This window comes from Vidua chalybeata, chromosome 16 (genome assembly GCF_026979565.1).
Source record: "Vidua chalybeata isolate OUT-0048 chromosome 16, bVidCha1 merged haplotype, whole genome shotgun sequence".
NCBI classification, from domain to species: Eukaryota; Metazoa; Chordata; class Aves; order Passeriformes; family Viduidae; genus Vidua; species Vidua chalybeata.
The window spans coordinates 14,006,911-14,028,632 of NC_071545.1; the positions used below are offsets into that span (position 1 = coordinate 14,006,911).

A 21,722-nucleotide genomic window follows, 5' to 3' on the forward strand; every position below is an offset into this window, starting at 1 on the left:
CTTCTTATCCACTAGGCAGATTCCTCCAGTCTCCAAAGAAGGAGAAAAGGATGGGAAATTAAAAATAAATGAACCAAGAGATACACATCCATCAGGAGCCAGGCGTTGTCAGCCCAGGTCCCTGTGCAACTACTTCTTTAATCAAAACCTCATGCAGCTTAAACGCTTGACAGAAGTCTAGAACAGAGATCGTGTTACCCTGAACAGGAAAAGCTGCAACCTTGAAAAATAAAATCACTGTCTGATGGGGTCTATTTTCTTTAAAATCACGCTAAATTACGCCAAGCCTGTTCCTAGCTGTGACATTTGAGGTTTCACCCTGCAGATTCCTGTGAGACACACGGGTGTCTCTCGGGGGTGACCAGAGGTGACTGGAGGAGTGAGGGCGCCAGCTGAAGATGAGCCATTTCTAAATCAGTCCATGACGCCAGACCTAAATTTTTAAGAGGCTCAAATAAAGAAAAGATTGCTGATGGATGCACTCCCCACTTGCGTGGTGATGGACGTCAGACTACCGGCCTCATGGCTATGCCTGGTTGCTACTGGGAGTGACAGAAACCTTCCAGCTTTCTAGAAAGTCCTCGCGTGCCAAGGCTCAGCCAGCTCTTTAGAGCCTCCTGCATGCAGGTTATCTGCCTCTCTTGGCTTGAAAATGTTTGTCCCTGAGGAGTTTTTATTTAATGCCTTCCTTAGTTACCAAGGGATGAGAAGTTTCTCTCATCGTTCTGGGGCTTTCCAAACACAGATGGGATTTATTGAAGTTCCTGCTGCTCTGGCCTCATTAACGTTTTATGGCACAGCTCCAGAGATGTGCCTGCTCCTTGCTGGAGCAGCCCCTCTACATCCCCATGTTGGCTCAGGTCTCCTGGCTGCACTGAACATCCTTGGGGAGTTTTAAGTGATTTCATTCCCAAAAGAACTCTTCTGCTTCCTTTTGAGACCTCACCTGCACCCTGCCTCCTGTGGGACCACAGCTCCCAGGAGCTCCTCTCATAACAGACACAGTGGGTGGGAAAGCAGAGTCAGCATGAGCAGGAGAGAGGGAAAAAATATGAGAAAAACTAGAGAACAGTGCAGGAACACATTCAGGCTATGCCATGGACCATATAACCTGTCCAGGGACAGGCAGGATTTTAACTGGCATGAAGAGGGTGGAAGCAGAAGAGGGGGTGCAAACCCAGGGTTTGGTGAGGAAATGCAGCAGGTGGCCCTGCGAAGACATTGCTGGTACCCTCCTGCACATGCCTGCAGGGAGGAAGGTGGGAATTGCTAGTCCTGAGGCCTTCTGGAAGAGCTTTTCTCCCCTGCAGAGAACAGGAGGGAGCATCAGCACAGCCCAGCTGGAGTCTGCAAATTGCCCCATTTAGGCTCTGGTCCTCAAAATTACTCTTACCTAAAGTACATCCATTGACCTGACAAGCATCACATTTTTCTCTGGAGGCCACACTCCTCCACAGCCTCCGGAGTTCGTGCTTCATCCCCAAACTCTACACGTTTTGTCCCAGAGAAACATGCCTGGTGCTCACCAGGTCACCTTGCAATGATCAAGGCCTTGGGATGTGCCTCTCCATCATCCAAGCACTGCATGGAGCCAGGGTTTCCCCACCACATATTTATTCAGAGGCACTGCACAGCAAGGACAACCCGGCGCCAAACTTTGGAAGAGGCAGACCTGGCTGGAGTTCAGCAGAAACAGGGAATGAAGACACTGAGCTAAATCAATGCATCCCCACCCAATTTCTATCCAAATCAGGAATTTCATGCACAGGAGAGATTTTGACCAGCGTCCCACATTAGTTTGAGCAGAGAGAGCAAAGAGTGCTTGGCACTGTGCAGAATTCCAGTCTTTGCACTGAAGCTCTTGGAAACCCAGAGTAATTCAGATGCAGAAGCAATCTCAGCTGCTGGGAAGGAACTCAAACAGCCAAGGACAGAGAGAGTCTGTGCAGGGATGTAGGGAAAGAAAGAAGAGCTGCTGGCTGAGTGCAGGGAGGGGACAATGACCACATGGATGAAAGGATGGGGAAGAGGTAAAGGAAGGAGGTCAGGGAAAATCCAAGGATAGCCAGCGCCACTCTTGCTGAAATGTACCTGAGAGTGGGGGCTTGTTTAGGGCTGCAGGACCCACAGACTCCCTGCAAGAGCATTCCAGCACTGCCTGGTGTGAGCCACACACTGGGACTGAAAACACCAGGGAGATGCTCGGGGGCTTGAGCAGAGTAAGGATGGAGGCACATGGACTGCAAGACCCACCCGGCCCATTCCAGCCGGGAAAACACGGAATGCCATGCTCAGAGCTTTCCCCAACACCCAGCTCAGGCTGCTCACTCAAACCTCCTGCTCGTCTGGCTTGGAGTGCCACCTGCTGCCAACGGTGCCGTTCTCCAGTCCCTGCGAGGGGACAGCAGCCGCGCAGAGCAACGAACTTCCTGCTCTTACATTGGCTTTCCCTGTCCTTTTACAGCAGCCAAACCCCTGATCCAAAAAGCAACGCTATTTCCCAAGCTGCAGGCGTCCCACGAGTTGCAGGCATAGCAGCAGATGCTAATAAAGTACTTTTTTCTTTGCCTTTCATGCAGTTTCTCGCTGGAGCCAGCCTCTCCCCCCAGAGACCACATCCTGAATCTTCTTGTTCATTGATTCTTTATGCTAAATGATGACTCTGCAGTCGAAATAATGTGGCATATTCCAGCTCGCATTTCAGACACCGTGAGACTTTTTAATAATGAGTTGCATGAAAAATTAGAGAGGCTGCAACAAAGAGCTCCGACAGAGGTTTCCAAAGTGACTCACAGCCAGTAGAGCCTCCCTTTTCCAAAGCCCAGTGTGAAACAATCTCAAGAGCCCCCGCACTCAGAGAGAGACGAGTCCTTCCTCTCTGGAAAAATAAGGCCTTTTTAAGGAGAATTCTCCAGGGAGAGAATCCCTGCAGGGAGGTTTGGCAGGTGGATTTGGGAATCATGGCTGAGATGACATCCCATTCCCAGGAGTGCTCGCAGGGATGTTTCACCCCACACCTCAGCTGTGCTGCTGAGGGTGCTGCAGGGTGGGAGTCACCTCGCCCTGCAGCCAGCCTGGGCTTCCTGCTTGGCACATTGGCTCTGGGATGCTCCAGAATGGGGCTAGCAATGACTCCTGCAGGTTTTGCAAGGAGGCAGCAAACCACAGCAGTAAGAGGCAGTGGAGGTTTCTCCAGCCGTGGCTCCCAAAGCACCGTGGCACCCACAGCCACAGCAAACATCACCCATGCACAGGTATCCTGCTCCTCCTGGGGCTGGCCTGCTGCCAACCCTGCAGCTCTCTGCCAGGCTTTGCAGCAATATGGAGGAGGAAATTTTTCAGGCCAACTTTTGGCTGTCTGTTTTTGCTTCCTGCCATCCGCAAGAACAGCTGCCAACATATTTCAAGGGGAAGCAGCAGGCAACATATCCAGTGCAGCCACCCTGATGGGGATTAATGCCATTCATGCTCAGTCCCAGTAGTGAGCAGTGCCTGGCTGCTGGGTGGGACATGTGGCTGAAGGAGAGGTTTGATTGCTCTGCTCCCTCTCCCAAGTTCAGCTCTAAATTCCTTCTGTCTCCTGAGCTGGCTCCCACCTTCACCTTCTCTGTGACAGCCCTCACAGTCACCCCCAGCCCCAGGAACTGCAGCACAGCCCCCTGCTCACCCACTCCTAAGGTCTAATTGAGCACAGCTCCCTCCACCCAGCCCAGCAGACTTCTCAAAAGAGGTTTTTCCTCCCTAAGGAAGCTGGGAAAGGAAGGCTGAGAGTAAAGGAGCAGCTGGCACAAAGGCAGTTCTTACCACATTCCAGAAGAAAGGGTTGAAGGCGATTGAAAGCACTGCCACAATGAAGCCAGTGTCGGTCACATCCACGTAGCCAAAGAGCTGCACCATGGCTGCCACATCCACCTGTGGAAGAAGGGATGGTTACTGCAGTGCAGGATCCCACAGGGACACTTCACCTCAAACCAAACCCCCCAGCTGCCCCAAGGGTAGATGAACATTTCACTAGCCCTAAGCAACGTGTTGTTACAGCTTGCAAAGTGCTGTGTCAAGGTGCAAAGCCCAGAAGAAGGATGGGGGATTCTCCAAGCTGTCACCCCAAACCTCAGGGGCACTGGGCCCTCCCGGAGCCCCACACTCACAGCGTGCCCAAAAGGACACAGGCTCAGAGGTGACACTGCTGCTCTGAGGATGAGCACCAGTCCTCAGCTGCCAGCTCATGAGTGTTTTAGGAGAGGGAGCACCATTCCACAGCATCTCAGCGTCCCTGGGGACACAGGACTGTCCCAGGGATGCAGGTCTGCATGGAATCCCCTAGCAATGAACTGTGTCAGCTTCAAACTCATCTCCCATAAAGTCAGAGCGATGCAAACCCCCTCCACAGCAAGGGGGAATGCATTTGCACAGTAAGGAGCTGCAAAAGTATTTCCTGTCTTAATGACAACAACAAAAACCCTTTAAAACTCGCTGCTCTCCTTTTTAAAAAGAGATTTTTCCCAAGGCAGCTCCCTGACATTGTCAGCGTTTTTACGTGCAGTAAGCCATGCTGCTTCTCCCTCCACACTCCCTCTCCCTGTGCTGGTATTTGGATAAAAAACAGCCAGTGCAGTGTCTCTTTTTTTTTTTTTTCGGTCAAAACCTTTCAAAACAAGAAACAAAATAGCCCATCCCAAGCCCAGCCCTCACTTGAAACAAAACCAAGATGACAACATCGAGATGCGGAAGGCTTTTGTTTCCCCAACACAGCTGTGTTTTCAAGACCTTTGGATGCCAGGGGACAGGCACAGCTCGAAAAGGTATCGAGAGGGAAATTCCCACTGGCTCCTCAGAGGTTCTTGGGAAGAACGAGTGTCATCCGTGGAAAGGGGCTGGTAAACCCAGCACCTTTCCTAGCCCAGAGAAAAGGCTGTGGCAACAGCTCCCGTGCTGGCCCAGGGCACATCCAGTCGCTCCAAGCGCCTCCTGCCCAGCCACGGGTGCCCAAGGTGCAAAGTGCAGAAGCAAAGATGGCACAGCCCTGGGGAAAGGGGGATGGATCCTCACGGGGGCCAACAGCTGCCCTCCATCCACCACTGCCCCAGATCCTCCAGGCTCCTTCATCCGAGCCCTGGAGATGCAGGTGCTGGCAGGGAACAATGGGAACAGCCCCCATGGCCGGATCCAGACCCTTCTCCCCCTCTTCCCATCCTCCACAGCCTCTCCTCCCCTCCCTTCACCCCCGAGCAGCCCTTCCCCAGCAGACCTCGTCCCTCCAAATTGCCAAGGCACAACCCAAGCAGCTGCTGGCAGCGGGGCCGAACTGTCTAATCCCGCTTCAATTGCAATCCCGTGGGACCAGGACAGCTTCTTTCCTCTCGTTTTGTACGCTGCTGAGCACAGTGCTAGCACGGGCTGAACAAAAGCTTCTTGACCTACTAACTCCTGGCAGGCACCATCGTTAACGTTGCACTCACCTTCTTTTCTCCTGCTCAACAACCAAATTCGCGGCTGCCAGCGGGAGGCAGATTGGCCTGTGCCTGGCGTGTGCTTTTCGGGATAAAAGGGGAGCCCTAATGGGATGAGCTGTCTCTGCGAGCTGCTGGGACAGCCACGTAACAGGCACAGAACATTCAACTTTGCCCCCTCCTCCACGGTGGGGGATCAATGACCGCGGCAAGCGGTGCCCGCTTGATCAAAGCCCCGAAGGCAGGGAGGGTGGGAACAGCACGGGTGAGAGCTGCACAGGCACCCAGGTGACAGGGGCACCTGGGTGAGACACGAACGGGCACACGGGTGAGAGCTCTACGGGCACTTGGGGGAGAGCAATAAAGGCACCTGGATGAGAGCTGCATGGGCACTTGGGTGAGGGCTGTATCGGCACCTGAGTGAGAGACAAATGGATACCGGGTGACAGCTGCATGGGCACTTCAACAAGAGCTGCAGGGGCAGCCGGGTGGCAGCACCCCCGGGCATTCCGCGCAGTGCCAGCGCAGCCCCCGCTGCCTGATCAGACCGTGCCGTCCCGGCTGGGGTGGAACCGGGCTGCGGAGGGCGGTGGGTGCAGCTGGGGAACCGGGGACCGAGCATCCCGAGGCCTGCTGCACCTGCGGGCAGAACCCGCGGGAGATTCCCAGCGGATCTGCCGAGCCCCGCGGCGGCACCGGGAGGGGCGGGGGATCCATCCCCGGGCTCCCGCCGCTGCCCCAGGCCGGGCCCTTCCCGGGGGCCGCCCTCCCGCCCGCGCCCGGCCCGGCCCGGCCCGCCGGTACCTGGCCGTAGTCCAGGCCGCCCAGCCCCTCGCAGCACTCCCGCGGGAAGCGCCGGGCCCCGCCCGCCGCCGCCGCCTCCCGCCGCCCCGCGCCCGGCCCGCGCCGCCCCGCCATGGCCGGGTGCCCCCGCCGCGCCCCCGGCCCGGCCCGAGCGCCGGGCCCGCGCTGGCGCTGCCGGGAGCGGCGGTCCCGCCCCGCCGGGAGGAGCCCGGCCTGCAGCCGCGGCGGGCCCGGGGCCTGCGGGCCGGGGGCAGCACTGACCTCACGCCTGATCGTGTCGGGCCGCGGCCGGGCGGAGAGCGGCCCCGCGGCCGGGGCTGGACTTTGACCCTGCCCGCGGGAGCAGCGGGAGCGGGCGGGACGGACCCCCCGGGGCCGCACCGGGAGCTGGAGAGCGGCTGGCAGTGGGACGGCCCCGGTGGGAGAGGGAGCGAGAACCGAGTGGGCGCCGCTGCTGCGGGGGCAGAGACAGGCGCTGCCAGCCCCCATCTGTGCCCTGCCAACCGCTGCCCCTTCCCTGCCAGCTCCCGTGCCTGCCCCTTGCCTGATTCCTCCCCATTCCCTTTTGCCCAGAGAAACTGTGACTGCCCCATGCCTGGAAGTGTTCCAGGCCAGGCTGGACTGGGCTGGGAGCCTAGTGCAAGGTTTCCAAGCCCATGGCTTGGGGTGGAATGAGATGATCTGTAAGATCCCTTCCAACCGAAACCATTCTATGATTCCATGATTCTGTGATCCCTGCCCATCCCGTGCCCTGTCCCAGTTCACTGCTCACACCAGAGCCAGGAGCTGGGAAACAACTGCAGTGGCTCTCTAGCACAGGAAATTAACTGCTGCTTGACCAGTATTACTCATTCAAGGGCAAAATCTAAAGCTACCAAGTCTAAACGTATTTTAAGGACAATTCATTGCAGCCTTCTCCCTTCAGCCAGTGCAGTATTTTTTTTTTTATTGCTGTTATTATTGCTACTTATGTTATTTTTTTTCTTCAGTCCTCTCTGGGATGTTTCTGGTTGGTGCACTCATAGGCTGCAGTCCTGGACCTGTCTGGAAAATAGGGTAGTATCATCCCTGTAGACCCCTGAGGGTCTCTGCTTTTGCAGATCCTGCTTTGCAAGGAAATAAATCTTCTTCTGAAAGGAATTTGGTGTGACTGAGCTGCAAGTGTCCCTCCCGGAGGTCTCATGGGAGCAGGAAAGGGACAGGATATCTGAGTACTCATGTCCTGGCAGGCACCAAAAGTGTGCATGAGTGGTGGCTCACTCGAAGCCCTTCCCAGGAGAATGGTATCTCTGGAGGATACACTTCAGCACACCCCAGGGATCCCAGTTTGGCTCCACGGGAAGCCAGCCTTCCTTAGTTCTGCTGCTCCAAACCCCTCGGAGCACCAGCACATCCCCACCTCCCCACCTGCACCGTCAGCTCCGGCACTCGGGGTGCTCACGCAGGGCCCAAGGAGCACATTCACGGTATGAGCTGGGCTGGTTTGGGGTGAGGCACACACCAGGGCACTGTGGGTGGGAGCAGCGTTCCCCATGGATGATCTCCAGCTGCTTCCAGCCTCTTCTCCCCTGCGCTGGATAATTTTGCTGTGCCGAGTGTGTAATTATCGCCTCTGCCGTCTCCCGGGCTGGGCCGCGGGAGCAGGTGGGAGGATGTTTGTTCTCAGTCCCACCAGCTGGGTGCTGGGAGCAGCAGGAAGGGCGATGTGGATGCGGTGGGGGAAGCGAGGGTGGCTGGGATGTGCGGGATGCTAATGTCCCTCTCCAGGAGGAATCAGTGGGGAGAAATCTCCAAACTGTCCTCACGGCTGCAAGGGGAAGGTGTCCTGGTGATGCCGGCGCTGCCAGCTGGGAAAGGACAAGGGTGTTGTGGCACAGTGGGGGGAGGAATGGGTCTTGCTGAGGGATGGATGGTGAGGAGGTGCAGAGGGATGAAGTGTCTCACTGGCTTCTCATTCAGGGTCAGCAGAGCTGGGCTGTCATGGAAACGTCTGTCCTGTCACCCCAGTGAAGGCACGTGCTGCAGAATCCAGTGTCCTGCCACCAGCTCAGTTGTGTTTGGGGCAGCAAACCACACTTGAGCCTCCTCACCATTTCCACTGCCAAATTCCCTGTCCGTGGAAGTTCTTCCATGTAAGAGGAAAGGAAAATGTTTGTGGCAGTGGGGCCTCTCCCTGCTGGCCTTCATCCCACATTGGACACATCCCTGCAGCTGTGAAGGAGACAAAGAGGGCTTTCTGCAAAGGCTGGGTTTTATGTGCCCATCCCTCCCCTTCTCCCCATGGCATGCCTTTAATCCAGCTCTCCCTTTCTGAGCACCGAGCTCAGGAAGAGGACATTGCCCTCAGCTTTCCAAAGTCCTTTCTCAGCATGAACTCCCTCAGTGCCCCTTGAAATCCCACCACGGTCCCAAGAGGCCCCCGATGAATATGGAATTGCATCATGGTGAAGGATGCTGAATGTGTTAGCAGGACACTGTGGCTTGGCAAGATGCAGTTTGTTCAGGAGTATTTCAAATTTCAAACACAACCCGGGAAATTCCCCACATGTGGAAATCTAGGGCAGGGAGTGCTGTTGGGTGGTTTTCCCAACATTGATTGGGAAACTGCAGTCCAGTAACTTCAGTGCAGAGGGACAGCTCTCCTTGCAAGACCAGGAAAAAGTTTCCAGGCCAAATGATTGATTTCCTTGCTGGGAAAATAAAGGACAAGTCTTATTCCCATTCCTTTTTGTCCATGTCCCTGTGTCATGGTCCTCATGTTCAAACCTGCCCTGAAACAAAATTGATCCCTGTGCTGATGGGTCATGGAGATCAAGGTCAGAGCATTGAATGGTGTGGTGAAGAACAACAAATTATGTTGGAGCACAGAGCTGAAACCTTGGGGAGAAACAGCAAAACTGCAGCTACTCCTGTGTCCTCCATCTGATAATGTACAGTTACCAGCGGTGTGATGCTGCAATCCAGACCTGCAATCCTGGTGGAAATCCTCTAGTGTTTGTGCTGGAGGTTAGTTCTATTTATTTTCTGATGAATGATTTACTTGAGTAATTGGCACACAGCTCCCCTATTACAGATCATAAAGAATTAATCACGAGATTTTCAATGCTCCCCTATCAATTTTATTAGGCTTGATTGAGCGTAGTGGATTGGGAGCATATGGTATGTGAGGCAGACTCTGCTCCCAGTTACACCCTGGTTATGCTGAGGACTTGCTCAGCTGCTGATCCCTGTAAATCCAGAGAGACAGCTGCTCCTTTCCCCCTTTCCATGCCCCCGCTCTGTTCCTTGAGTTCCCTTAAATACCCAGGGATACAGAGAACAACCAACACCACCTCCACGTACCTAAATTCTCCAAAAGCCTGAGATGCTCCCAAACTGGAAGCCAAGCTGGGTAAAGGATGCTTTGCTTCCAGCTCGTCCATGTGTCAGCATGAGCCAGAAACTGGAGCCAAATGCTTGGGAGCTCAAGATCTGCCCCTGTGAAGGGGACGTGTCACGGCGTGGGAGGCTTGTCACTGATGAAAGCTGAGGATGCCTGTGTTGGCGTCAGGGAGTCCTGCCAGCCAGGTTTGCCCACGGGAGATGCTTTCTTGGAAGAACTGGCAAAAAGAAGTCCTAACACCTGCAGGAGCAGGATGACACATCCCTGCCCCGAACCAGCAGCACAGCGTGATTCCCTGGAGCAGAAACCTTCTTAAAAGCCACATCCCCTGCGTGATTCCCCTCATGCAGAGAAGCAGGAAAACCTTCAAAATTTCCATGTGGAAGGCTTACAGTCCTTCCCTTGCTTTTTGCCTGTGGGTGTTGTTACCATGCAGAGTCGTGATTTCAGGGAAGGGGATGGTGCAGGGCCCTGCTCCAGCTTGTAGGCAACGCTCACCTCGGTGAAACTGCTCCCAGTAACACCCGTATTTCAATAGGTATTTACAGGAGAGAATGGGAACTTCAGGAGTAGATGGAGCTACTTGCATAAGCCCAGCTTATCCTGAGCTAGCTATCCTTGCAAAGCAGCCAGTCTGGCTCAGCTTCAACCTCCATCCCCATCTGCTGCCTCGAGCAGCTGCATTGAAGGGCATTGAGAAGTTATTGCCAGTAACCATTGGCAGGAGCCAGTGTGGAAACCTCCCTCTGGGAGAGCTGACCTGGGGAGGGAAAATCAGGAATGCAGCAGAGGACAGAGCAGGATCTGGCTGTTACTGTCAGAACATTTTATATGCACACGGTCGTGGTTCAGGAGCAGAGCGAGCAGGACTTTGCTCAAGGGTCTTGCCCAGCTTCAGTGAGCCCAGTCGATGGGGCTGCCTCTTTCTGCCCTGCCCCTGCTGCCTGCACCTGAACCAGCTCTCCAAGGCCTTGTTGTGTCCACACTTCTGGGTGAACATCCCTCAGAACCCCCCCCAGGCTCTGGGAATTCCACGCTGACTCCAGGTGAACCTTATGTTGAAGCTGGGTCTCGCCTGGGTGCTCTGCCCTGGCACAGCCACAGCTCACACTGCTTTGAGCCAGGGCATCGTGCCCTTGTCACACTTCAGTGGGGAGAAGCACACAGGGAAGAGGCACACACAGAGGCATAAAAGTGCATTTTTCCAGCCTCAGCATTTCCAGGGAGCTCCAGTGCCCCTCAGAGCCTCACATGTGATGGGCACAGTGGGACGGAGCAGGCTCCCTCCAGAGGAAGCCATCCTGTCGGAGGAGCTTCCCGACATCTGCGCTCTGAGCCTCGTGGAGATAACATTTAGGGAAGGATTCTCACAGCTTCCCTGCTCCCCGAGGCCGCGTTCATCACCAGCGTGTCTCTAATGAAGCAGAGGCTTTGCTTTCTGGGATCAATGAATCCACCGATCGTGACCTGTCTGCTAAGTGGGAAATCAGGTCTCTCCCTCCCCAAACTCGTCTGAGCTGGGCTCAAACAGCAGGTTCTGTCCCCAGGGTTACTCTGTGTCGCTTAATTGCAAACCCTGAGTCTGATTAGAGAGCAGCAGCGAGGGTGTGCAGAGTTACCACGGAGCAGTGGCTGCTTCCCCAGCCTGGGAGATGGCTGCAAAGGAGGAGGACATTTTGAGGCTCCAGGTGGGTGGAAATGACCCAGATTTCCCTTTTCCGAAAGGTCCTGACTGTGCACAGCTGGTTGGAGGGTTTACTGCCAGTCTGCTCTCCCCCAAAGCCCTAAATCCCTCCAAAGCACTTTTCATGGGGACAGATGCTTTAAGAGAAGCTGAGGCTTCCCAAAGCAGAAGGCAGCTGAAAAGGTCACTGCTACCATGTTCCCTGGCCACAGGCACATCCCACGACAGACGTGGGAGCAGCCCCCATTGCCCCTGGGTCCATCCAAAGAGGCTGAACAGCTTTCCCTAATTCTTCCTGCACCTCCAAGTCCTCTCTGCCCCTACAAACCACCCTGTGCACCCCCAGCGCCTTTTCCCGTAAGGTGCAAAGGGCTGAACCAGCCTCCAAAAAAAAATTCCCTGCACATCAGCAGCCCATGGTTAAGGTGCACTGCTCCAGACACATCTAATTAAGGTGTCCCCATTAGCTGAGCCATCCGGATGCCCAATGCTGACTGCAGCATCGAGGAGGAATGGGATGGATCCATCATATGGAGGGGGCTGAGTCACAGCACCAAGCATTCCCTCCGTGGCCATCTCTCATCCCTTGCTCTGCTGGTGCCTGGCTTTTCCCAGGCAATCAGCATTGCTCTCAAATGTGAGCCCCAGGAGGGCTGTGGGGAGAAAAAGCTCTCATTGAGGACTTGGCAGGGAAAAAAAGCTGCTTTGGAAGTGGAGGCCGCTTCGTGCCAGGTGTGATGGTCCCTACAGCAAGTGCCACAGAGAGCTGGGCTCAGAGCCTTTTCAGAGCATCAGCCTTTCCCTAAGTGGTCTCTAAAAGCTGTGGGGATGTGCTCTGCCTTCAGGCTGAATCCACAAGGAAGACTCCTGGGGAAGGGCTGACTGCAAGGCAGGGACACAAACATATGCTTGTGGGGGCCAGAGAAGAGGCTCCATGGGGACACACAGGTCTATCCTGAGGAACCACAGAGCCAGCTATAAATACCTCCTCAGAGCATCACTCCCCCTCCTCTTTGATGTTTTCCTGTTATTTACTTCAAACCCACTCCTGCTGCTGTTATTTTTATCTTATCTCTTCTTTCCCCGCCTGCTTTTGTGTCTGTTTACGAGCTGCATCACAGAAGGGTTTCAAAAGGAAGATGGAAAGATGGTCAGGGACCCTGGGAAGAAGGTCAGGAACCCCAGGGAGAAGACTGGGGACCCTGGAAAGGAGGTTGGGGACATCAGGAGGGTAGAGGCTCTCCAGCTGCCAGCACGCTGCTCTCCAGCAGGACACGATGGGAAATGCAGAATGTCCCTATGGGACTGCTGTGGTGGGTGACCCAAACTACTCCCCACTGTGGAGAAGGGGCAAATTCGGTCTCCTGCTGCTCTCCAGCGACCCACATCTGTCAAATTTGCAGGAAATTGGTCTCCCTGTGATGCCAAACCCCTGCCAGAACCGGAGGAATCCAGGCAAGCGGCTCAGAAGTTAATGAAAGTGGAGGCCGTGTGAGTAGTCAGACACAGATGAGCTTAATTCCCTTAAATGAATTAAAAATACATCACTCCTCACCAGTGTGAGCCTGGAGCAGGAGGAGGGGAGTGTGAGCTGTGAATGCCTTGGCCCTTGGGCCCCTCCCAAACTGAGTAACCAGGATTTCTGCCATGATCCTCCCATAGGCAGGCTGGGAGCTGGGTGCCATTATTGGGTCATGAATCAACACATTTCAACAAAAAGAAACTGCTGGAGGCAACTTTTTGCTTCTCTTCCTTCACCGTTTCAGCCCAAACTGATCTTTGATTGTATAAAATGGCATGAAGCAGGGGTTCTGGGGTTTCCCCACCCAAACCTTGTTTCAGGTTTAAGATGTTTAATCCCTTCAGTGCTAAAGAAAGATGCTGTCCCCATTCCCTCCTTTGTGCATCTCCCCTTCCCACACCCACCACCAAACTCCAGACATTCCCTTTGCCAGGGTGCCTTCCTGTAGCATCACCCACTTGCCAAGAATTGGGGCATTTTTGCAGATTCCCATAAAAAGGGGAGGCAGCTGGGATGTGGGTCAGTGCCCAGGCAGGGGTGTGGGGGCTCCCTGCCAGCCCTGTCCTTTGGGATGGATGTTTCCTGCTGTGGTTTGTTTCTGCTGGTGGAGAGCCCCTGGGACCCTGTTTGGACATCAGATAACAGGGAGAAATTGAATCCAAAGGTCAGGGAAGGAAGGGGGAGAGGCTGCAGTGAAGCTGGGAGCATGGGGTGGCCCCAGCACCCACTGGCCACAACCCCACAGCAGAGTGTGGGGTGTGGGAGGAGGAAAGCCCAGCTGGGAGTGGGGCTGGAGCAGGAATGAGGAGGCTTTACCAGCAGATGGGTTTAGTGGGGGCTGCCATGAATTCTTCAATATGGGCAAAACTTAAAATCCCAGCAGGCTGCTCCTCTCCAAGGTCTGCTGGTGCCCAGATGGGCAGGCATCCAGGGCAGCCTCCTGGCCAGGAGTGCACGGGAGGTCATGGCTGTCCCTGTGGGACCTTGTGAGCTGCAGCCTGGCGAGGATGGGAAACCACAGCCAGGAGCTGCTGGTGGCTCCGAGCCAGGGCATGGGACCCTCCTTGGGGGCTCCCTCCCTGCTCCAAGAACACTCCAGGGGAAAGCAGCTGCCCTGGGCTGGGAAAGTCTTGAGTCACTCTGCAGATGGGCTGCTCCTGTACCCCCAGAGACCCCTGTGCTGGCACTGACCCTGGTATTCAGCTGCCTCTCTCATACCTTGGAGCTGGATCGTGCCTGGCTTCGCTCTGGGATCAGTGCTGGGCTGAAAACAAATATTGGCTGCATGGAGAGTGGCCGTGTCCCAAAGCTGGTAGGAACACCCAGGACAACCCTAACTGGGGAGAGAAATTCCCTCCATCCCCTTGTGCTCTCCTTAAAGCCAGGCCTGGCAGCGTGTTCTCCCACGTGGGTGCTCAGTGGGATGGGTGCTCCCCTGGCCAGTGGGGACAGGGGCATCTGTGGGGAGAGAGACAGGATCCAGCCACTTTCCAGCACTTCAGTGCAGGACCTAAGAGTGCAGTGGGTGCAGGGATGGGGCTTGGGGCTGCAGCAGCTGTCAAGGAGCATCTTGGGGTTCCATGATCGGCCCTAAACCTGTCCCTGCTGAGTTCTGGTGCAGGGAAGCTGCCTGCAATCCATCACCTCTCATGGAGAGGAAAATAGGCTTGGGGGCATGCAGTATGGGTCCAGGGCACGCTCTCTCTGCTTGGCTAAAATGACACTAATTAAGCCCCTTGCAGTGTGTAAAAGCTATTCCTACAGGGCAGACAATTAACCTTGAAACTTGGCTTTTAGTGCTTGGAGGGGAGCGAATTTTTCATCCTGTTATTTCCCTGTGCTATTAAGCTAATCCTGGAGACCGTGAGGGAGAAGCCGTGTGACACGTCTGCAGCTCCCAGCCTTGCCAGGAGCACAGTGTGTGGCCAGCAGCCTCCTGCTCCATCCCTCCATCACTCCCTTATTTTCACCCACGGCCTCCAGCAGCATCAGCAGCGCTGGGGAACGCCGGGAACCGGGGATGTGACCAAGGGCACACGGCAAGGCTGTGGCATTACATGATTATTATGGTCAGAAGTAAATCCAGCCTCCTGTGAGCGTGCTAGACACAGAGCCAGCCCGGCCTTGACTTTTCAGGGAGTTCCCTGGGAGGGACAGCGTGTCCCCAGCTCTCCAAGGCTGTGGCTTCTGGCATGGCATTTCCTTGGCCCAAGCTTTGTGTGAGAAGTTTTGTTTTCCTGGAGGAGAAAGGGGAGGATGAGAGAGGTGGAGAAAGGGGGGGAGATTTCATCTGTGAAGGTCAAACCCTGCTGTGGGGCTGGGGATGTCCCTGGGATGCCCTGTGTCCTCCCTCAGAGTTCCTCTCCCTCCAAGCTCCCCTCTTGCCCCCCAAATGCAGACAGTTAAAGTGCTGAGCTTGGGGACACTGGAGGCAGGAGCTGGTGGCTTGGTCTGATCCTGCCATCAGCAGAGGGGAGGGAAAAGGGAGGATGGATAACCCACAAAACCCCCTCCGTGGACTGCCACACAAGCACCAGCACACACAACATATTTAAGCACTAAAAACCAGTCTTGGGATATTTGTTACAACAAGCTGCAAAAAGGAACTGAAATGTTAAAAAATCCCTCAGGAAGAGAGCACTGGGAGGGCCCTGCAAGGTGAATAGTGGTGGGAACTGGGGGGTCTGTGGGTACCCCCACTCCAGGAGTAAGGATGGAGCAGCCCGGTGATGGTGCTGCCAAGAAGCAAGGGAAGGTGTGGAAGATGCACTGCTCCTGGCAACAATAAACCATGAGTGCATAAACCAGCCTTTGGGTGCCCAGAAAATATGGGAGAGGCATCCTTCAGAAAGGTTTTTCCTGTCTTCAGCAACCCCTTTCCCACTGGTGGGACCTGCAGACCCTCACACCAAGCTGAGCATTGGCTGCTCCGAGCCTCACCCCAAAAGAGCAGCAAACCTCGTACCTGAGCACTCCCCTGAGAGCTTTTTCCAGCTCTAATTGGCCTTTCCATGGCAGCAAGGGAGGCTGCAGCACCCCTCGAGGAGCAATTTTCCATGTGGGAACTGTTTCTCTTCAATGGCCTGGTTTTAAACTACTTTTCTCTTTTTTTCTTGAGGGGGTGGTACATTATGGAGGCTGGATAAAGTGACGGAAGGGAGAGCTGTGCCATAAAAGACAGTCTGCTGCTAAAGCTGGTAAAAAAAACCCGATGCTGCAAAGTGCCTTTGCAGTTGTTTAGTCATGTGTTAGCCTGGCTGAGGGGTGATTTGTGTGGCTGAGCACCAGCTCCAGAACATCATGTAGGGCAAAATGCCCTGAGTGTGCGCAGAGACCAGAGGAAGGATCAGGAAAGGAGCATGAGAGAGTACCGAGAGATTCTTTTTTTTCCTAGGTGATGTTTTTGGCTTATCTGCCTCACTCTCCCTTTTACAAAATAACACTCGTCTTCTCCAGGGCTCCCATGGAGGTAAATTCAGCTCCTCACAGCTCTTCCCTCCCCAGGAACCCTACCTATGGAAGTCACTTTTCCTGCTGCCCTGTTGTTTCTCACATTAGCTTTAATAAAAAAAAAAAAAAACAGAGTAGGTGCCTGGCGTAGCAGATGGGATTGGCTTCTCCTGCCTGCTGTAAATCACAGAGGAGGTTTCACCTTCCTGGGATGAAGCTCTCGGAGCACTGATCCTGCTGGAGTCAGCCACAGCTGGCTGCCAGTGCCACCACTGCAGGAGGAGAAGACAAACCAACCTCCTGCACCTCTCCTGCAGAAGTGACCAGGTCCTAATGGGATTTCTAAATCACGGCAGAGCTTCGGAGCGTCCTTCTGCTGGCATAAATCAGCCCGGCTGGAATCGCCAGTGCTGGGCTGATTTACACCAGGGAGCTGTGGGGGGAGAGGCTGGAGGGTTCATCTGAGTGTCCCTGTCCTCTGAGCAGTGGCAGGAGGCCACAAATCATCTGGGGGCCATGGAAATAACTCAGCAGCCTGAGACTGGGCAGGGGATGAGGCATGTGAGCCCAAAGGGGTTTCAAGGTGGATGTGGGAATGAGTTTTAAAATAGAGAATAGAATAGAACTATTTCAGCTGGAAAGGACCTACAATGATCCTCTGGTCTCACTGTCTGACCACTTCAGGGCTGACCAAAAGCTAAAGCATATTATTAAAGGCATTTTCCAAATGCTTCTTGGACAGGCTTGGGACATTGAAGGAAGGAAGCCTGTTCCAGGGTTTGACCATTCTCTCCAGAAAGAAAGAATTTCAAATATCCAGTCTAACACCCCCTACAACACAACTTTGCACCATTCAGAAGTTGGACTTGATGATCTTGGAGGTCTTTTCCAACCTTAATGATTCTATGATTCATTCCCACACTTCCCATCGCTTGATCCCAGGGAGAAGATCAACCCTTGGAGACCTCTCAGGCCTGCTGAAGGCTGGGTTTCTCCAGGATTTTGGGGTGTTTTAGCACATATCTTGTTGATCTAACAGGAGAAAGAGCCTTCCGGAGCGTGGGCGGTGCAGGACGGGGTGGGCAGGCACCGCGCTCAGCCCGGGGCTGTTTGCATCGGGCGGATGGTTCCGAGCGGCTGCTTGCTCCAAAATTGGAAGGGATAAATGTGGAGTGGAACGCGTGCCAGCCGACTCAGCTGTGATAAAGCCGGCGTGAGCGCTGGGCTGTGACAAAGCAGCGGCACCGAGGGGCTCACACGTGAGCCGGGACGGGATTTATCGGGATTCGCAGCTGCGGAGCGGCCGCGCCAGCTCCGGGGAGCGGGGCTGGATGGGACCGAGCGCTGCCAGGAGCCACCGCGTCCTTGGCTGACCATCAGCTGTACCTGTCCCCAGCCCGGGGGGAAAAAAGCACCTGCAGCCTTGCAGGTTGCACGTACCCCTGTTGAGGTGCACGTAAATTACAGACTGCTGCGTCTCCCTGGAAAAAAAGGCTGAGTTAGATTAGATATAAGGGAGATATTTTTAAAGTGAGGGTGGTAGAACACTGGCATAGGTTGCCCAGAGAGTCTGTGGATGTCCCATCCCTGGAAATATTTGTGCTCAGGTTGGACGGGGCTCTGAGCAACTTTATTTACTTAGAGATGTCCCTGCTCATTGCAGGGGGCAGGGCTACATGACCTTTTAAAGGTCCTTTCCAACCTAAACCAACCTAAAATTCTATTTTATAAAGTCCTTGTAGGATTGTACTGCCTGCACGTGCTGAGCTGGATTGGGGTTGGGGAGATCCTGACCTCAGACACTGCATTTTGTGCCCTGATGGTGCAGGACAGGCTGTGGGACCAGCTCCATGTGGGAGCAAGGGCTCCTGCTCTGCACAGGGATATCTTGGCAAACTGGGTGCGATTCCCAAGGTTAAAATTTGTCATCATGCCAAGGACAATGCCTGGGAGGGAGCAGGGGCTGCCCTGTGTCATGCTGCCTGTCTCTTTGATCTCCCACGCTGGTTTGAACTGCTGCCTTCCACCAAAACACCCGCGATGGTCATTTGACCTATTTTTATTTTACTTTCCTCCTGTCCTGTGCTGCAGAAAACCCAGAGCAGCCTTTCCCTGAAGTGTCAGCACTTTATCCAGCACAAGTCCCAACGTGCTTCCCTAATCACAGACACACCGACATGCACACAAGCAGGATTCAGCTCCCAGGACTCATTTCTATCCCTGTGCTTCTTGATAGCACTGCAAATCCCCACGGTGGGTTCTGGGGTCATAGCAATACCTGCAGCAGAAATACCTCCTTGCCTTAAGCAGCACATTTTTATCCCAAGATGGTGTTTGTTTAGTGGATTGTGATTCTAATTCAGCATATGGTACCAACAGCTGCCAACCCCGCGCCTTATCTCCCTCCTAGCAGGCGGCACTGGCCCGATCTGACCCTGTGCAGGGCTCAGCCTGGCACCCAGGGCTGTGGGCATGAGGATGTCCCCTGGCAGGACCCTCAGTGTGGTTGGCACCAGGCAGGTCTTGGCCAGGTTGGGAGTCCTGGGAGCCAGAGGATGCTGTAGCCCCTCCCCGGGGATGCTGAAGGTCTCCCCGAGGATGCTGAAGGTCTCCCCGAGGATGCTGCAGCTCCCCCTGAGGATGCTGAAGCCCCCTCTGAAGATGCTGAAGCCCTCCCCGAGGATGCTGAAGCCCACTCTGAGGACGCTGCTGCCCAGGCTCCGCTGCCCGGGCGCTGCCAGGGGCTGCCCCAAAGCCGGGCAGAGGCTGCCACTTAGTGTTGGAAGGGAGCACGGCTGCTGCAGGGAGCTGGCAGAGCGCCGCGGTTGGGGACAGGCCACTCCTGTGCTCCTTGGAAGGTCCCCAGGCTCCTGCTCAGCCCCCGGGGTGCCTGAGCATCCCCGCGTGCGGGTGGTCCCGTCTAACGATGGCTCTGCTGATAATTGCTGATGGGGCTGATGGGGCTCGTGCTCATGTATCCCCTGTTTGTCCCTTTGGGGTACCTGCAGAGGTCACCCCCTCCAGCCCTGCACCCCCAGACAGCTGAGCTGCTCCTCACCCCTGCCCAGGCACTGCCCAAGTCACCCACATCACAACGCCCAACACAAATCACAGAATGGTTTGGGTTGGAAGGAACCTTCAAATCCACCCAGTTCCACCCCCATTCCATTGTCCCAGGTTGCTCCAAACCCTGTCCAGCCTGGCCTTGGAAACTTCCAGGGATGGGGCAGTCACGGTTTCTCTGCTCAACCTGTGTTCTAAGGGTCTCCCTGGAGCCTTCTGCTCCAGCTGCTCTCCTGGATGTGTTACTATTTAAACAATACGACTTAGACACCTCTTTCCTAGAGAATGTGGCACCAAGGCACCCAGGGATAGGATCCTGCTGCTGTCCTTGGCAAGCTCTCCCCTGCCTCAGTTTCCCCTGACTTTATAGTGGTTCAATGAGAAACAAGCCCTTCAACGAGCTCCTGGGGTCCTCTGAGTGCTGGAGCAGAGCTCAAGGCCCCTTGGCCATCTGGGGAAACTGAGGCAGGGCACAGCCAAGGAGGGCTGGGTGGTCCTGAGCAGCTCCCCCCACCCCAAACCTTCCAGCTGCTGTCATCTCCTGCTCCTTCCCCTCATTACAGCCTGATTCCCTGGAGACGGCGGCGGCAGAGCGTCCTTCCCAGTGATGTTATATTAGCTTAATAGCATTTTTCCACTCCATTTGAGAGGGGAATTTACAATGATCTCCGATTAGGACTGCCTCAGGAATGTCTCTGATTAGCACCATCCGCTCGACCAGCCACCTGGGCTCACCCTGCCCCACCCTGGGTCCAAGGGCTGCTGGCCACTCATCACCCCATGGAGCAAAACCTTCCCTGGGCACCCTGTGCCAGAGCCTCAGCACCCTCACAGGAAAGAATTTCTTCCCAATATCCCATCTACCCCTGCCCTCTGCCAATAGAAAGCCGTTCCCCCTTGTCCTGTCACTCCAGGCTCTTGTCCCAAGTCCCTCTCCAGCTCTCCTTGGAGCCCCTTTAGGCCCTTAAATGAGCTCTGAGGTCTCTCTGGAGGCTTCTCTTTCCAGACTGAACACCCCCAGCTCTCTCATCCTGTCTCCAGAGCAGAGATGCTCGAGCCCTTGGTCTCCTCTGGACTTGCTCCAGCAGCTTCACATCCTTCTGATCCTGGAGGCCTCAGAGCTGGAGGCAGCTTTGCAGGTGGGGGTCTCACCTGAACAGAGCAGAGGGGGAGAATCCCCTCCTGTGACCTGCTGGCCACACTGCTGCTGCTGCTCCCCAGGACACAGATGGCACCCAGGAACAGATCCTGCAATCCCTCTCACAGCCCTGCTTGCAGCCCCCCTGGCAGTCCAGCAGGCAGCCCCCCACGGGGGCAAGCAGACCCTCGCTGCCAGTAGCCCCATTCCTGGCAGCCCCTGCCCTCCAGAGCACCAGGGACTGCTCAGCCCTGGCCCCCTCCTCACCCTGAGCTGCCACTGCTCTTCCCTCGCCTCTGCCACAGCCAGTTCTGGGATCACTTACCAATTAGTGTGGCCTGCTCATTAAAGCTCATTATCTGCCAGTGTGAACTTGGACGGGATTGTGTGGGCTTGGCGGGGGATCAAAATCTTCCTTTTTTCCAATCGCATCCCGCTCGGCCCCCACGCTCCGGGAACAGCCCCACGGCTGCACCGGAAGGTTGGGGGGATACGGTGCTGCCTTTTAGAGGGGACAAAAAAAGTGCCCAACAAATTAAGCCGAGTTCTCCACACAGCAGAGACCGGTTGCTGCTCCACACGGATGCTGTGATGGAGCGGGATGACGCCTGGATCGCTGTCTTCCATGGCTTTCCAGGAATCTGGGGATGCACAGGGGGGCAGGGGGGGGTGGCAGGACTTTTTGTCCACTGTGGGATAACGAGCTCAGCCCAGCTCCAGCACACAGAGCTGGCAGTAATGGGAAATATCAGCTGCCAACCACAAAAATTAGGTTTCTTCTCCATTGCTGGGAGGGGCTGGTCACAGAGGTGTCTTGGCTACTTCCCAGTTTTAAGTGCAAGGATACAGGAGAAAACAAGACTCTGACAAAATCAGTCTTCTCCCACTGCCTTGGTGGGTGTTTTGAGTTAAACAGGTGACAGAAAACTTAACAGATTTTATGGCTTGGATGGAATCACCTCCATTCATGGAAGGAGCCTTCGTTTCCTGGCTGTTATCTGAGCCAGAGGGCAAAAAAACCCTGCAACCCCATCCTGCGCCATTGCACCTCGAGCTGTCTGTGTGAGACTGGCTCTGCTGCCACCACACACACCCCAGCCTCTGCCTGGCTCTAGGACACTGTGCTTGAGGGGGTGACATGGACCCAGATCCTTGGGCAGGGATGGGAACGTTGCTTTGCAGCCACAGGGGCTGGTCCTGAGCATCCTGCAGCTACAAGGCAAACAAGC

General features: G+C 55.1%; 1 protein-coding gene across 3 annotated transcripts in view; it reads right to left on the reverse strand.

The window, feature by feature from the left end:
- Nucleotides 1-6,855, reverse strand: part of PEMT (phosphatidylethanolamine N-methyltransferase) — a 42,471-nt gene extending 35,616 nt beyond the window's left edge. Inside the window, exons 1-2 of one of the 3 annotated variants that reach the window (XM_053957820.1) lie at nt 6,516-6,855; nt 3,805-3,912 (exon numbers count right to left, since the gene is read on the reverse strand). In XM_053957820.1, the coding sequence (XP_053813795.1) occupies nt 3,805-3,912; nt 6,516-6,743 (336 nt within the window). In that variant the 5' untranslated portion in view covers nt 6,744-6,855. Of the gene's footprint in view, nt 1-3,804; nt 3,913-5,459; nt 5,637-6,254; nt 6,319-6,515 lie in introns of those variants that run through there. The other 2 variants (XM_053957822.1, XM_053957821.1) reach the window with 2 other exon arrangements.
- Between the last annotated feature and the right edge of the window lie 14,867 nt (nt 6,856-21,722).